We start from the raw sequence: 14,487 nt of genomic DNA, 5'->3' as shown, positions 1-14,487 counted from the left end.
ATAAGATTGTGCAATATAATATTAATTTATAATATTAATAAAAAGAAAGTTATGATGCATTTTAAAAACTACAGTAAGAAATTCATATTTAATATCAGTATTTCTCCCAAAAACCTGATATCTTTATTATGAAGTGTTTGTTTAAACTAAATATATTACCAATCAACTTGGATAATCACTCTCAATATGCAACTAAATACAGTGATACCCCGAACTTACGCGATAGATGGGACCGAGCGATAACCGCGTAAGTCGAATTCGCGTAAGTTGGAATATAATTTTGCAATTTGTGTAAAATCCAAGTCGGACGTACGTAAGCTAATAAATGTTCTCGTTAATTCTATCTCGTCTTTTGATTTGTTCACGGTTACAAGAAATCACCACATAGAGTCTCTCAAGTCTCCGTAGATATAACAAACACAGAAATAAATAACACACAATAAATTGTAGCTATGTGTCGATTCTGCGCGACAGGTCTGAACATGTAAGTCGAACAATAGTGTGGGTGGAGTGAGTAATCGAAAATTGCGTGGCGCTCAAACAAAAGACGAATCGACGAGATTTGAAAATCGCGTAACTCCGGGTTCGCGTAAGTCGGGGTAGCGTAAGTCGAGGTATTACTGTATTACATAGAAAAAATAATTTAAGATAATGTCAAATCATACTACATTTATATAATTTAAATTATAATCATTTGTAAAACTAATATGTTTAAGATTAATGTAATCTTACCTCAGGGTGGAAAAATATTTCTGGCCCTAAAAATCTTTCATATCCTACGTCTACAGAGAAAGTTTGTTTTGTAATTGAATTAGATCCTTCGTGCTTTTTAATCCATTTGTGTGGTTCTTGATCATACTTTGCAAATTCCTTTGCCACATCAGGACAAATATAACAATATCTTTCCTAATGCAAAAATTTAATAAAACTTAGTAATCAATAGGATGACTATCACACCAAATTAATGTATAATAATAATAATAAAAATAAAGACACTGAGTTCAGCATTACATGCATACGTTTTTTTATCGCAAGCACTTTCGACAAACTTATAATCATCGTCCTCGGGCAAATACAGATATTTTCCGAAAAAATTAAACAAATTATCCGATGTAGAAAAGAACGTATAAAATAAAAGTTGAAACTTTGTCAAAGCTGTTAAGAACGCGAAGCAAATATTCAAATATAATTCGAAAACCAAACGAGCAGTTAGCTCCGTGAGGTGTGAGCTGGCGCATGTGCAAAACCAGTGAGCCTGGTTCTCCTACAATTCTACAATCAATCCTACAATTAAATTAGAAAAATTTCTGAAGTTATAAAATTGTAATTTCATCAATCTATTAAGTTAGAATCTGTTAAGCACTGCAATATTTCTTTTTCAATACAATTAAATGATTTATGACTTCTTAACTGATTCTTTACTTTCAGAACAAATAATAACAAAGGTATTTTTGGAACTTAAATCATAAAATTTACAGTTTTCATTAAAAGTTATGAAAAAGAAATAATTTTTTTTAGAATCTAAGCAGCATCTAAACTTATAACTTATAATAATACTTTAAAAAGATTGTTAAACTACCATTCTAAAAACAACAACTCTAAGTACAAAAATAACTTTTATAATTAGCTTAATGTCTTCTACATTTTAAAGATTTTTACTTTTATAGCTTTAGCTGTTTCTAATGATTGTTCTGGTGGAATCCCAACTTCTCTTTCTCTTAATAAACTTTGGATAAAGTATGTTACATTTCGTCCTGCAATTGGTATGTGTTTAATGCAACTTCCAATTACATAACCTTCTGCCTGGAAAAAATAATGAAAATTTCTACTTTATTGTTTAATTTAACAAATTATGAAATTTAAAATCTCATTTTGAGAATATTTTTCATATATAACAATTTAAAACATACTATAAAATAATATTTACACTAGTATATAAATGTACAGTACATCAGTTAGCATTTATTATTTTATTTAATTTTATACGAGGGCTGTTCGGAAAGTTTGCGGCCTTGCCTATATGCGGCGCTGCGATCAATTTAATTTTTGGCGGGAATAATTCAGCCATCTTTGCTAAAGATACGATACCAATTTCAGCTTGATTTGTCAAAAAGTTTTGCCACGACAGCTTAGCAGATAGTCAGTGTGCACATGCTTTATCAAAAATTGAGAAGACGGAGACTCGTGCGGTCATAAAATACCTGACGAAAAAAGGGTTGACCCCATCTCAAATCAAAGCTGACATGGATGAAGTTTTAGGAGAGTCTGCTCCTTCGTACACCACTGTGAAAAAATGGACAGCCCTTTTTAAATCTGGCAGAGAAAGTGTGGAAGATGACCCTCGCAGCGGACGGCCGTCAACTGCTGTCACTGAAGAAAACATCGACAAAGTTCACGATTTGGTATTAGCAGATCGCCGTTTGAAAACGCGTGAGATAGCTGAGACAACAGGCATCTCTGTCGACCGAGTGCACCACATCCTAACCGAAGATTTGGGTATGACGAAGGTCTCAGCAAGGTGGGTGCCGCATCTGCTGACCGCCAAGCAAAAATGTGTTCGCACTTTGATGTCAAAGGAGTGTTTGGACTTCTACCAGAAAAACCCACAGGATTTCTTGCGTCGGTTTGTGACTACTGACGAAACGTGGATCCATTACTACACTCCTGAAACAAAAGAACAGTCAAAGCAATGGAAACACCACAGTTCGCCACCACAAAAGAAAGCAAAGACAGTTCTATCAGTGGGTAAAGTGATGGCCTCGGTTTTTTTGGGATGCTAAAGGCATCATCTTTATTAACTACCTAGAAAGAGGAAAGACCATTAATGCTGTCTATTGCTTTGAACTTTTGGAAAAACTGAAGAAAGAAATCGAAGAAAAGAGGCCACACTTGAAGAAGAAAAAAGTTCTGTTCCACCACGATAATGCACCTGCACGACCTATTGTGATGGCATAAAAAAGCTAGAACATTGCTGGAATAAGTGCATTGCTAACAGAGAAGATTACATTGAAAAATAAAAAAATTTTAACATTATTTTGTTTGTTTTTCTATGTGAGGCCACGAACTTTCCGAACAGCCCTCGTATATATTTACACTCAATTATTTGAATAAGCTAAGTTTTGTTTTTAATTATACTATGAGAAAAATATAAATGTGATATTAACAATGAAAAATTACAAGCTACAATAGGCCCTCAATTTAACAAACAAAACATTTGTTCTAAAAAAAATTTGAAACCTATTTTTATTTCACAAATAGAGCACACTAAAAGGATGAGTCTATAAGTCTAAATTATTCAATATACATTATAGTGTTATTCATACTTATACCATATAACAAGATTTAATACATCCTGTGACACAAAGAAAGTTCTTGAATTTGGTTAGAAATCATAATGTTATCCATTGAACATAGAGCCATGAAACTAGATCATACAATACAGTGGTACCTCAGTATTCGTCTGCTTTAAAATACGTTCAAATTCGGAATATGTCCTGTTTGGACGAAACAAATTTTGCTCAGTATACGACTTTTGTTCGGTATACGACTTAATTCAATTATACGCACCATCTATGAACAAGTAGCACTATTGATGGGTGTACTAAACCAGACTAGACGTTCGCGATGCAACGGTTTATAACTTTGTTAAGTTTCTTCTGATTTTAATTTGTATGTAAAATTTTATTATTTTTATTAATCATGAATTGCAAAAAGGCAAATGAAAAGCAACAGAAAACTAAAAAAATTACTAGAATCACAATGGAACTGATAAAAGAGATTGTTGAGAAATATGAAGTTGGCATGTGTGTTAGAGATTTTAACTGTTGCATACCGTATTCCGAGAATGACAATATCGACAATCATAAAAAATAAAGACATTATTAAATCTGCTAACATTGCAAAAGGGATTAAATCAATTTCTAAACAGAGATCAAAGACATTAGATCATGTTGAGAAATTGCTTTTGCTTTGGATAACTGAAAAACAATGTGCTGGAGACAACATATCAGAAACAATTATTTGCAAGAAAGTTAAAAAGATACATGCTGATCTCGTGAAAAATCAAGTAGGAAAGCTAGCCAAGAAAGTGAGGTGTTTAAAGCCAGCCATTTTTTTCATGAGAACAGATTAATCATTTTTACATTACTTCTTATAGGAAAAGGTTGGTTCGGTATACGTCTTATTTGGTATAAGTCCAATCATCAGGAACAGATTAAGGTCGTATACCGAGGTTCCACTGTATTTAACTAATGTTTTGAACAAACTGATATACCTTTAACCCTTTGGTGAATGCGCCCACAGCAAATTGCCGCAAAATAAAAATAAAATCTTTTGTTTGACATTATACTTAATTACAGTCAACCCCCCTATAACACTGTTGATTATTCCGTTTTATATGAATTCCATGTTGTACGAGTCACTTGGATTTTACAAATACGTGAGCCATTCACAGCCCGGCACACATGTTTGTAAAATCTAAGTGACTCATACAACATGGAATTTATATAAAACGGAATAATCAATAGTGTTATAGGGGGTCGACTGTATTGCAGAAGTATGTCATCGTATTCTCTCTTCATATTAATGATACAACATGTTTATGAAATTGGGTCAGTTATACTAACCGTTTAGTTGTTACTGGACTTTGAATCAAGTCATACTTCATTTGTGTTGTAACTGCCACTACGCACCCTGCCATGTAACTAAAATATCAGTATACTTTTATATTTATGTGTTTAATTTTAATAAAGTAGGTCAATATTTGAAAGTTTGTTGAATAAATATATTAAATTAACACTGTTGTAAGTTTCTATAAATTTTTAAATTTATATTAGTCTATATTTTTGGAAAAATACAAGGAAAACGAAGAGCCATCCAAAGTAGTAGCAAAAACCTAGAATTTGTTTTATTTGCGGCATACACAAAAACAATAGGAAAAAATCAATTTGTCAAGAATGGGTAGAAATGTTTACAAAAAGCATAGTAATATAGTGATTATATGTGCCATGTGTGAAGGTGAACATCACATGAATATAGAGTAACTTTTTTTTATTATCTAAATACTTTATAACCAAATTTGTTTATTAAAATGTTGTAAAATTAATTTTCTGGTATATCTGATTCATATTTTCAAAACAATAAATAATTATTGACTTAAATCAAGTAATATTACATATGTGGTATTACATAATATGTAATTGCCGCAATGCGCCTTCTCGTGAGCTCCTGAAGAGCATGTTCACCAAAGGGTTAAATAAGTAGAAATAAATAAAGTTAAATAATAAATTATTAACTAAATAAGTTATATAAAATAATTACATTCACTAATTATTTGAGTATTGAAGTATTTGAATATTCAAGATCTGGTTAATATTTGAATCTGTGAAAAGTGATATTTACCCATCCCTAGTTTTAATAGAAACAATAGGTTTATCTTTTCAATTTTTCTTATTTATTTTTTTTTATGTTATTTATATTTTCAAATGATCAAAAGAATATATAATCATTAAAGAAAAAAAAATGTATGCAGCAGGAGATTTTCTAAAAACAGAATTTCGTTGTCAAGTATGAAACTAAAAATTGATTATTTTTAGTATTATATATAAACATATAGAATTATTTATATTTAATTATATTCATACTAAATATTTTTGTAGATATTCACCTTAATAAACTGTTTTAAATTTATAACTATTTTTTCTTTTGATATTTTGTTCAGGGTTAAATTAAATAAAAAATGATTAAATTAGGTTTAAAAAATTTAAATTTAATGTTATTGTACACTTTAAATGCTGAAAAAAGTTAATTTTTACAAAATGCTAAAATCAGTGGTCATTTCTTGCATTTGTGACATACTCTAATTGAAGCATCACAATAATAGTTCATAGACAACTCAATTTTATTGGCTGAAAGCCAACATGTTATCTCAAAAATTGTTATCACTGTATGTACAGTGGTACCTCAGAATACGAAATTAATCTGTTCCAAAACTGAGATCGTATCATGAAAATGTCGTAAGGTGAATCATTTTTCCCCAGACGATTACCTGTATAATCCAAATAATTTGTTCCAACACAAAAAACACACTCAAATTAAAGCTAAGTAGTGCATTAAAAAAAAAAAATAACTATAGTAAGGAAAACACTGAAAAATGCATTTTGTAGTTGTAAATGTATAAATAACCATAAGAGAATAATAATTGATTAAAAAAATGTAGTTTTATTTGCACTTTACCGTTGAGGANACCCCCCTATAACACTGTTGATTATTCCGTTTTATATGAATTCCATGTTGTACGAGTCACTTGGATTTTACAAATACGTGAGCCATTCACAGCCCGGCACACATGTTTGTAAAATCTAAGTGACTCATACAACATGGAATTTATATAAAACGGAATAATCAATAGTGTTATAGGGGGTCGACTGTATTGCAGAAGTATGTCATCGTATTCTCTCTTCATATTAATGATACAACATGTTTATGAAATTGGGTCAGTTATACTAACCGTTTAGTTGTTACTGGACTTTGAATCAAGTCATACTTCATTTGTGTTGTAACTGCCACTACGCACCCTGCCATGTAACTAAAATATCAGTATACTTTTATATTTATGTGTTTAATTTTAATAAAGTAGGTCAATATTTGAAAGTTTGTTGAATAAATATATTAAATTAACACTGTTGTAAGTTTCTATAAATTTTTAAATTTATATTAGTCTATATTTTTGGAAAAATACAAGGAAAACGAAGAGCCATCCAAAGTAGTAGCAAAAACCTAGAATTTGTTTTATTTGCGGCATACACAAAAACAATAGGAAAAAATCAATTTGTCAAGAATGGGTAGAAATGTTTACAAAAAGCATAGTAATATAGTGATTATATGTGCCATGTGTGAAGGTGAACATCACATGAATATAGAGTAACTTTTTTTTATTATCTAAATACTTTATAACCAAATTTGTTTATTAAAATGTTGTGAAATTAATTTTCTGGTATATCTGATTCATATTTTCAAAACAATAAATAATTATTGACTTAAATCAAGTAATATTACATATGTGGTATTACATAATATGTAATTGCCGCAATGCGCCTTCTCGTGAGCTCCTGAAGAGCATGTTCACCAAAGGGTTAAATAAGTAGAAATAAATAAAGTTAAATAATAAATTATTAACTAAATAAGTTATATAAAATAATTACATTCACTAATTATTTGAGTATTGAAGTATTTGAATATTCAAGATCTGGTTAATATTTGAATCTGTGAAAAGTGATATTTACCCATCCCTAGTTTTAATAGAAACAATAGGTTTATCTTTTCAATTTTTCTTATTTATTTTTTTTTATGTTATTTATATTTTCAAATGATCAAAAGAATATATAATCATTAAAGAAAAAAAAATGTATGCAGCAGGAGATTTTCTAAAAACAGAATTTCGTTGTCAAGTATGAAACTAAAAATTGATTATTTTTAGTATTATATATAAACATATAGAATTATTTATATTTAATTATATTCATACTAAATATTTTTGTAGATATTCACCTTAATAAACTGTTTTAAATTTATAACTATTTTTTCTTTTGATATTTTGTTCAGGGTTAAATTAAATAAAAAATGATTAAATTAGGTTTAAAAAATTTAAATTTAATGTTATTGTACACTTTAAATGCTGAAAAAAGTTAATTTTTACAAAATGCTAAAATCAGTGGTCATTTCTTGCATTTGTGACATACTCTAATTGAAGCATCACAATAATAGTTCATAGACAACTCAATTTTATTGGCTGAAAGCCAACATGTTATCTCAAAAATTGTTATCACTGTATGTACAGTGGTACCTCAGAATACGAAATTAATCTGTTCCAAAACTGAGATCGTATCATGAAAATGTCGTAAGGTGAATCATTTTTCCCCAGACGATTACCTGTATAATCCAAATAATTTGTTCCAACACAAAAAACACACTCAAATTAAAGCTAAGTAGTGCATTAAAAAAAAAAAATAACTATAGTAAGGAAAACACTGAAAAATGCATTTTGTAGTTGTAAATGTATAAATAACCATAAGAGAATAATAATTGATTAAAAAAATGTAGTTTTATTTGCACTTTACCGTTGAGGATAGACGGCAGTGGAGGTGTAAACTGATGGCGGAAGAGAGAGAGAAGGGAAATGATACTAAAACTTAACATATATAACATGATGTAACAATAACTAAAAATAACTTTGAAAAGATAAAAAAAAAATTGTGTTGTTTTTATATATATTTTTTAAAATTTTTATTCACTGCTTTTTGCTTTCTTTCCTTCACTTCCACCAGCACTTTCACTGAATAAAGGTTACTTGGTAAAATATCTATCCAAAGAGGTTTGGCTTTGACTACTTTTTAAAATGTTTCTAAAATAACTTAGGCAAATGTCATTACTCCGTGCAGCAATAGGGCCAGTGTGAACCCGTTTGGGATGTTTCTTTTCAATAAAATCAGTCACTTTCTGATAATACCTCAAGATTTCCTTTATCGAGCGAGATCCACGACGAAGCAAACATGCGGACTGAGACCAATGAACAGAAGTGAATAAAAAATGGCATTGCGAACTAATGTAACGTCATATAGTGAGTTTTTGTTCATATCATGGAGCAAAAATATGTTCAAATTTCATGTTGTATCCTGAAAATTTTGTATGCTGGGGCGTTCGTATCCTGAGGTACCACTGTACAGGTCATCTGATCTCTATTATACTGTAAATAATATAGAGACCAAACATCCTCTACATTTATAAGTTTGTTAACATTCTATGTTTATAAAGCACATTCAATTTAACAGACTTTGGGCAATAGTGGATACCTTTTATGATTAGTTGTTAAATCAAAGATCTATTATATTTAATTTTTTTAAAACATTGCAATAAAGTTTTTATTTACATATATTTAATGAAAATCCCATCAGTTTGAAAATTAAAAATCAAAAAAGCATTTCATCCATATGCAAAGACTAATTCATTTAATAAGAATTTAGTTATAACATGATTCCATGACTTCATATGATGTATTGGAAGTTAAAAAGTGTATACATACATACATTTTTTTCTTAATAAGTTACAATTGATATCAAATAAATAGATAATGATAATTTATTTTAAATATATTTTTAGCATTAACTTTCTTAATTTAGAAAAATTATACATACCACAGGAATGCAATGTGTTACTCCATCACCAGAATCAATTACTAAACCAGTTAATGTACGTTCACCTAACTGTCTTGAAGCCCATGATGCAGCTAAAGCCAACACTGCCTGTAAGATTTTTAATATGAAATGAATTCATATATATATATATATATATAATTTTTATTTGAAAGTAATATGTGTATATGTAAAAAGACTACAGTATTAGTCTGACATAATTCACATTCAAAACGCACACAACTGAACCTTAAAAGTAAAATTCCAGAAATGCACATAAAACACAAACATTTTCAATCTACATAGGAGATCATCTTCAGGTTAAAACGTTCTCAAATGGAATGAGAAAATAGAACATTCTTAAGATTATTTGAAAAATCATATAACAAAAATTAAAAAAAAATTTTTTTTAAATAATTTTCTATATCGACTGTTCCGGTTGGTATAAAGATTGCCAGGCATAAGATGATTGTCCTTCATTTTTAAAATTGATGCAATTTGCCCCTCTTATCAGATTTGAATATCTCGAGAGCTTCTAGTGTCCTGATTTGGTCGTCATGCTTAGATCTCCATATAATGGAAGCTTTGTCTAGATAGGCTTGAATACTGTTGTCTGTGACGACAACTTTCAAGCCACAGACAACGTTCAATTGTGTGCATTTTTATGATATTTTCCAGACTTAGTGTTTGAACTAATTCACGTTCTTAAAATGTACAGAAACATTCCACAATTATCATAATTTCCTGAATATTACCCACAGGTTACCTGTTTAAAACTCAATTTGAAAGCAAGTACAGATGACCTACCAGACTTAACTTTAAATTATGAATTTATCCAACAACTTTTTATTTGTCTAAACTTACCATGTATGTCCTTAAAAAACTATTTATATGCTGCAGACATATTCATCTTCCATTGCAACTTTTCTTGAAACCATCAAAAAAGCCATATACATATGCCTCATCAACAATCATTCATCATACTGGTGTGAGAATTAAGAACATAACCACGAAATTACCAACATACCAGCATATAATTCAATTTAAAAACGAACGTTTTCTACCGTCTTCAACGGTCATCATCAGGTTCGAATCCAAGATTTCAAAAACTCAAACATCGCAGTTATGCTCATGTCCGATGATTTTATTAAGGCCCTGCATCGGACATGCGCATAACTGCAATGTTCGATTTTTTGAAATCTTGGATTCAAACCTGATGATGACCGTTGAAGACGGTAGAAAACGTTCGTTTTTGAAATGAATTTATGCTGGTATGTTGGTAATTTCATGGTTATNGAACCGCATGTAACTCAAAAAGAGCCATATGCAGCTCTCGGAGCCGCATTTGCCCATGTCTGGTCTATATATAACCAGGATTAGTTTTGTGCACCAAAACACACCACCATGTTGTACCAGCATATGCCATAAAAAGTACTGATAATCAGTACATAGTATCAGCAATTGCTCAGTAAAAACAATTCTATATATTCAGTTATCATATATGCATATCAGCAGTACTTTTTTCAGAAAAAAGAGCATTATACATAATTAATTAAAAAAGATAGGCCATCAAAGTTGGATATTATTGTAATATGCATAGTTCATTTTAAGAGCTGCCAAAAGTTTTATGACACATTAGAGTTAACATTAGAAAAACAATTGAATGTCTTGAATTATCTTCTCATGCAAGCAAAAGACTATTTTTAGCTGAAAATCATCAATTCCTGTTTACCTGACCAATGAAATTGAGCCATTCTGTATAATATTCTTACCACACACAAAACATGTACTTGCAAATTTCCAGGATGCTAAGCATAAAACTTTGGTCTGTTTGCCTCAAAATCTAATTGCTCTAATTTACAAAGATCTTGTAAAGATGTAATAAAGCAGGTGAAATTTAAGAATTTTTATATTCTTGCAGTGTATTTAAAGAATGCAAATATATCTAAATAAATAGACATTTGGTTTATCTAATAACAAACACAAAACCAATTACCAGTGTGAAGAAAACAAAAACAATCTCTGCACAAACATTCTCTAACTCCACCTGAATTCTTCAGGTGCAACAACAGTTACCAGAAAAAACATCATTCAGAACATAAAAGTTTTTAAAAGAAACAAACTTGAATGACCATTTGAACTATGAGTATAAATTTAAAGCCATGCATGCATTGTCCTGCACATAATGAAGATTCAACCAACAACTACACTATCATATCAAGTACAGCCTGCCAGACTATCGATAACATCATTTCCTCCTTAAAATTTATACAAGGTGACACAAAGTTAGCTTGTAAACTTTCAGCATTACATCAAAAACTATAGTTATATGTTTAATTTCTGCATTTCGTCTTCTAACAATGTAAAATATTCACGGAATGGCAAAAGTGCCTTTTTTTTTATGTTTATTTTACAGTTATTTCATCCAACAACACAAAAATAAATATATCAAATTTCAGAAACTGGCTGTAAATTATCTCAACTTACACTGATTGCCTTCATTTTTAAAATTGATGCAATTTGCCCCTCTTATCAGATTTGAATATCTCGAGAGCTTCTAGTGTCCTGATTTGGTCGTCATGCTTAGATCTCCATATAATGGAAGCTTTGTCTAGATAGGCTTGAATACTGTTGTCTGTGACGACAACTTTCAAGCCACAGACAACGTTCAATTGTGTGCATTTTTATGATATTTTCCAGACTTAGTGTTTGAACTAATTCACGTTCTTAAAATGTACAGAAACATTCCACAATTATCATAATTTCCTGAATATTACCCACAGGTTACCTGTTTAAAACTCAATTTGAAAGCAAGTACAGATGACCTACCAGACTTAACTTTAAATTATGAATTTATCCAACAACTTTTTATTTGTCTAAACTTACCATGTATGTCCTTAAAAAACTATTTATATGCTGCAGACATATTCATCTTCCATTGCAACTTTTCTTGAAACCATCAAAAAAGCCATATACATATGCCTCATCAACAATCATTCATCATACTGGTGTGAGAATTAAGAACATAACCACGAAATTACCAACATACCAGCATATAATTCAATTTAAAAACGAACGTTTTCTACCGTCTTCAACGGTCATCATCAGGTTCGAATCCAAGATTTCAAAAACTCAAACATCGCAGTTATGCTCATGTCCGATGATTTTATTAAGGCCCTGCATCGGACATGCGCATAACTGCAATGTTCGATTTTTTGAAATCTTGGATTCAAACCTGATGATGACCGTTGAAGACGGTAGAAAATGTTTGTTTTTAAATTGAATTATATGCTGGTATGTTGGTAATTTCGTGGTTATGTTCATATGCCTCATCTTTACTTTTCTCCCTTCATTTTCTGTATATCAATCTCTGCCCTAGTTATTATTACACATACTTACTTGAAGTCATCCTTGAAAGCTGACAAACTGCTTGTAATCCCAGTCACTCTTTACAGTAACTCAAAAATTATTTAGAAGATAACTGTCAATTTTATCATATTTTAGTTTTCTGCAGCTAATAGAAGCTGAGCAATCAACTCTCCATGCAAAGCCATGTCATTGTATATCGGTGATATTAAAATTTTTCTGTTAAATTTTTTTACTGTAATTTTAGCATTTTATCATCACTGTTGGTGAACTACCCTATTTAGTTGATACCCAATATCTAGTACTATGTTAAACTAAACATCAACAACTCATAGCCCGAGTAGTAAATACATCACCAAACGATCGCCTAAATATCGGCCTCTAGTGTCAAATTACTTTATTCCAATCATTTAATTAGCCATATTATAGCCCGATATTTAGGCGATCGTTTGGTGATGTTAAACTAAACTTAAAGCATAGCTATCAAAAAAACTATTATTTTTGTGTGTTGTTAGTATAATCCAGTATGTATCTGTATTTGAAAAATTTCATATGTGACATCAATTTAGTATGGCAACTTTCTGCAATGTGATGTATGTGCTGTTGGTTAAGGCCTAATGTTTCTAAACTTGAATAGTGTATGATATGATACTTGCACAAGATTGTACAGGTTTTTAATATATGTGTTATGGGTGTTTGGAATGGCTATGTTTTGATGTGAATTTGCTTTGTTTACAAGTCAATGAACGCAATATCTGGCTATTGACAAGCGTTAACATAGCCTAACTAACTATCCATTCCATATACCAACAACATACAAAATACATGTATTGAGAAAAATTAGTAAATATTCAGAAAATTATTAATTATTATTTTATAAAACAGCAAATAATAATAATAATAATTCAGCAGGCTATTTGGGCTGCAATTTTCAAATTGCAGCCCAAATAGGCCACTATAAATAAATTCCCACTGGCATCAATCTGTCTGTCTTTCCTTCCTTAATCTTGAAAACAGAATTACATAGATGAAAGTCACAACCAGATATAGAAAACTTTCTGGAAGGAGGTCCTGATTAACTATAATGTTATTTCAATTCAAAAATTTTCTCCAGAATGAAGTTAAATAGATAAACCAGCATGACACTATTGTTAACAAGAAAAGTGTAATGTACAGAGGTAAGACACTACTAAAATTGAGAGCATATATTTTAATTTTTTTTTAATATAAAAAACGAAGCATATATTTTAAATTAAATTGATTAAAAATTGCAGCCCAGCACTGTGATGTCACAGTAAATAACTGCTCATTTGTATTTTGGATGCCGTAGTTTAAGTAGTTTTGTGTAAATATTCTATTCTTCATATTGCTTATTTTATACTTACATTTATAATGAGCTGTTAACAAAAATAAAAGAAATAGAAAAGAAAAAATAGATTATTTAAGATATCTACTAAGCTACATACTGGTAGGTTTTGTGTTTTCAACAGCCACTTTTGAGGTGAAGAATATGTAGTGGGAAAGATTATATGACTATTTTATTTCCATCCTAGCAATTTTTGCAGGTTGTATGCTAGTGCAGATTATATACTGGAAATTATGATATTTTGACATTATCTTTCTTTCTTTGCAGGCTTCAATAATCTTAGAAAGTGAAAATGTTTCAAAAACATCCTTCGGTTTTCATAAAACTTTGTTGAGAATCTTTTTAAAAAAACAAGTTTAAAAGTTTAATTACAGTAGAGCGTCATTTATCTGAATCAATTGGGGACTGGGGTTGTTCGGATAACTTATTTTTCAAATAACCGATTATGTACGAAAAAATATATTAACCTATCCCATGTTGAAATTTTTCTCCATTGCATGTCGCTTTGCGTTGAATTTTTGTCCATGTTAATCCTAACGAAAATTTTTATAATAATAATCATGGTTA

At 30.1% G+C, this 14,487-nt stretch overlaps 1 protein-coding gene across 1 annotated transcript in view; it reads right to left on the bottom strand.

Annotated features, from left to right (window-relative positions):
• The window catches only part of LOC111625650 (actin-related protein 3-like), a 53,479-nt gene that overhangs the window by 21,352 nt on the left and 17,640 nt on the right, over positions 1–14,487 (bottom strand). Inside the window, exons 6-8 of the mRNA XM_023368863.1 lie at positions 9,192–9,305; positions 1,660–1,803; positions 733–906 (exon numbers count right to left, since the gene is read on the bottom strand). Of these exons, the coding sequence (XP_023224631.1) occupies positions 733–906; positions 1,660–1,803; positions 9,192–9,305 (432 nt within the window). The remainder of the gene's footprint in view (positions 1–732; positions 907–1,659; positions 1,804–9,191; positions 9,306–14,487) is intronic.

This window comes from Centruroides sculpturatus, unplaced genomic scaffold (genome assembly GCF_000671375.1).
Source record: "Centruroides sculpturatus isolate CEXI.00-Female unplaced genomic scaffold, Cexi_2.0 scaffold464, whole genome shotgun sequence".
Taxonomy (NCBI): domain Eukaryota; kingdom Metazoa; phylum Arthropoda; class Arachnida; order Scorpiones; family Buthidae; genus Centruroides; species Centruroides sculpturatus.
This window is presented reverse-complemented; position numbering and strand designations above follow the sequence as displayed.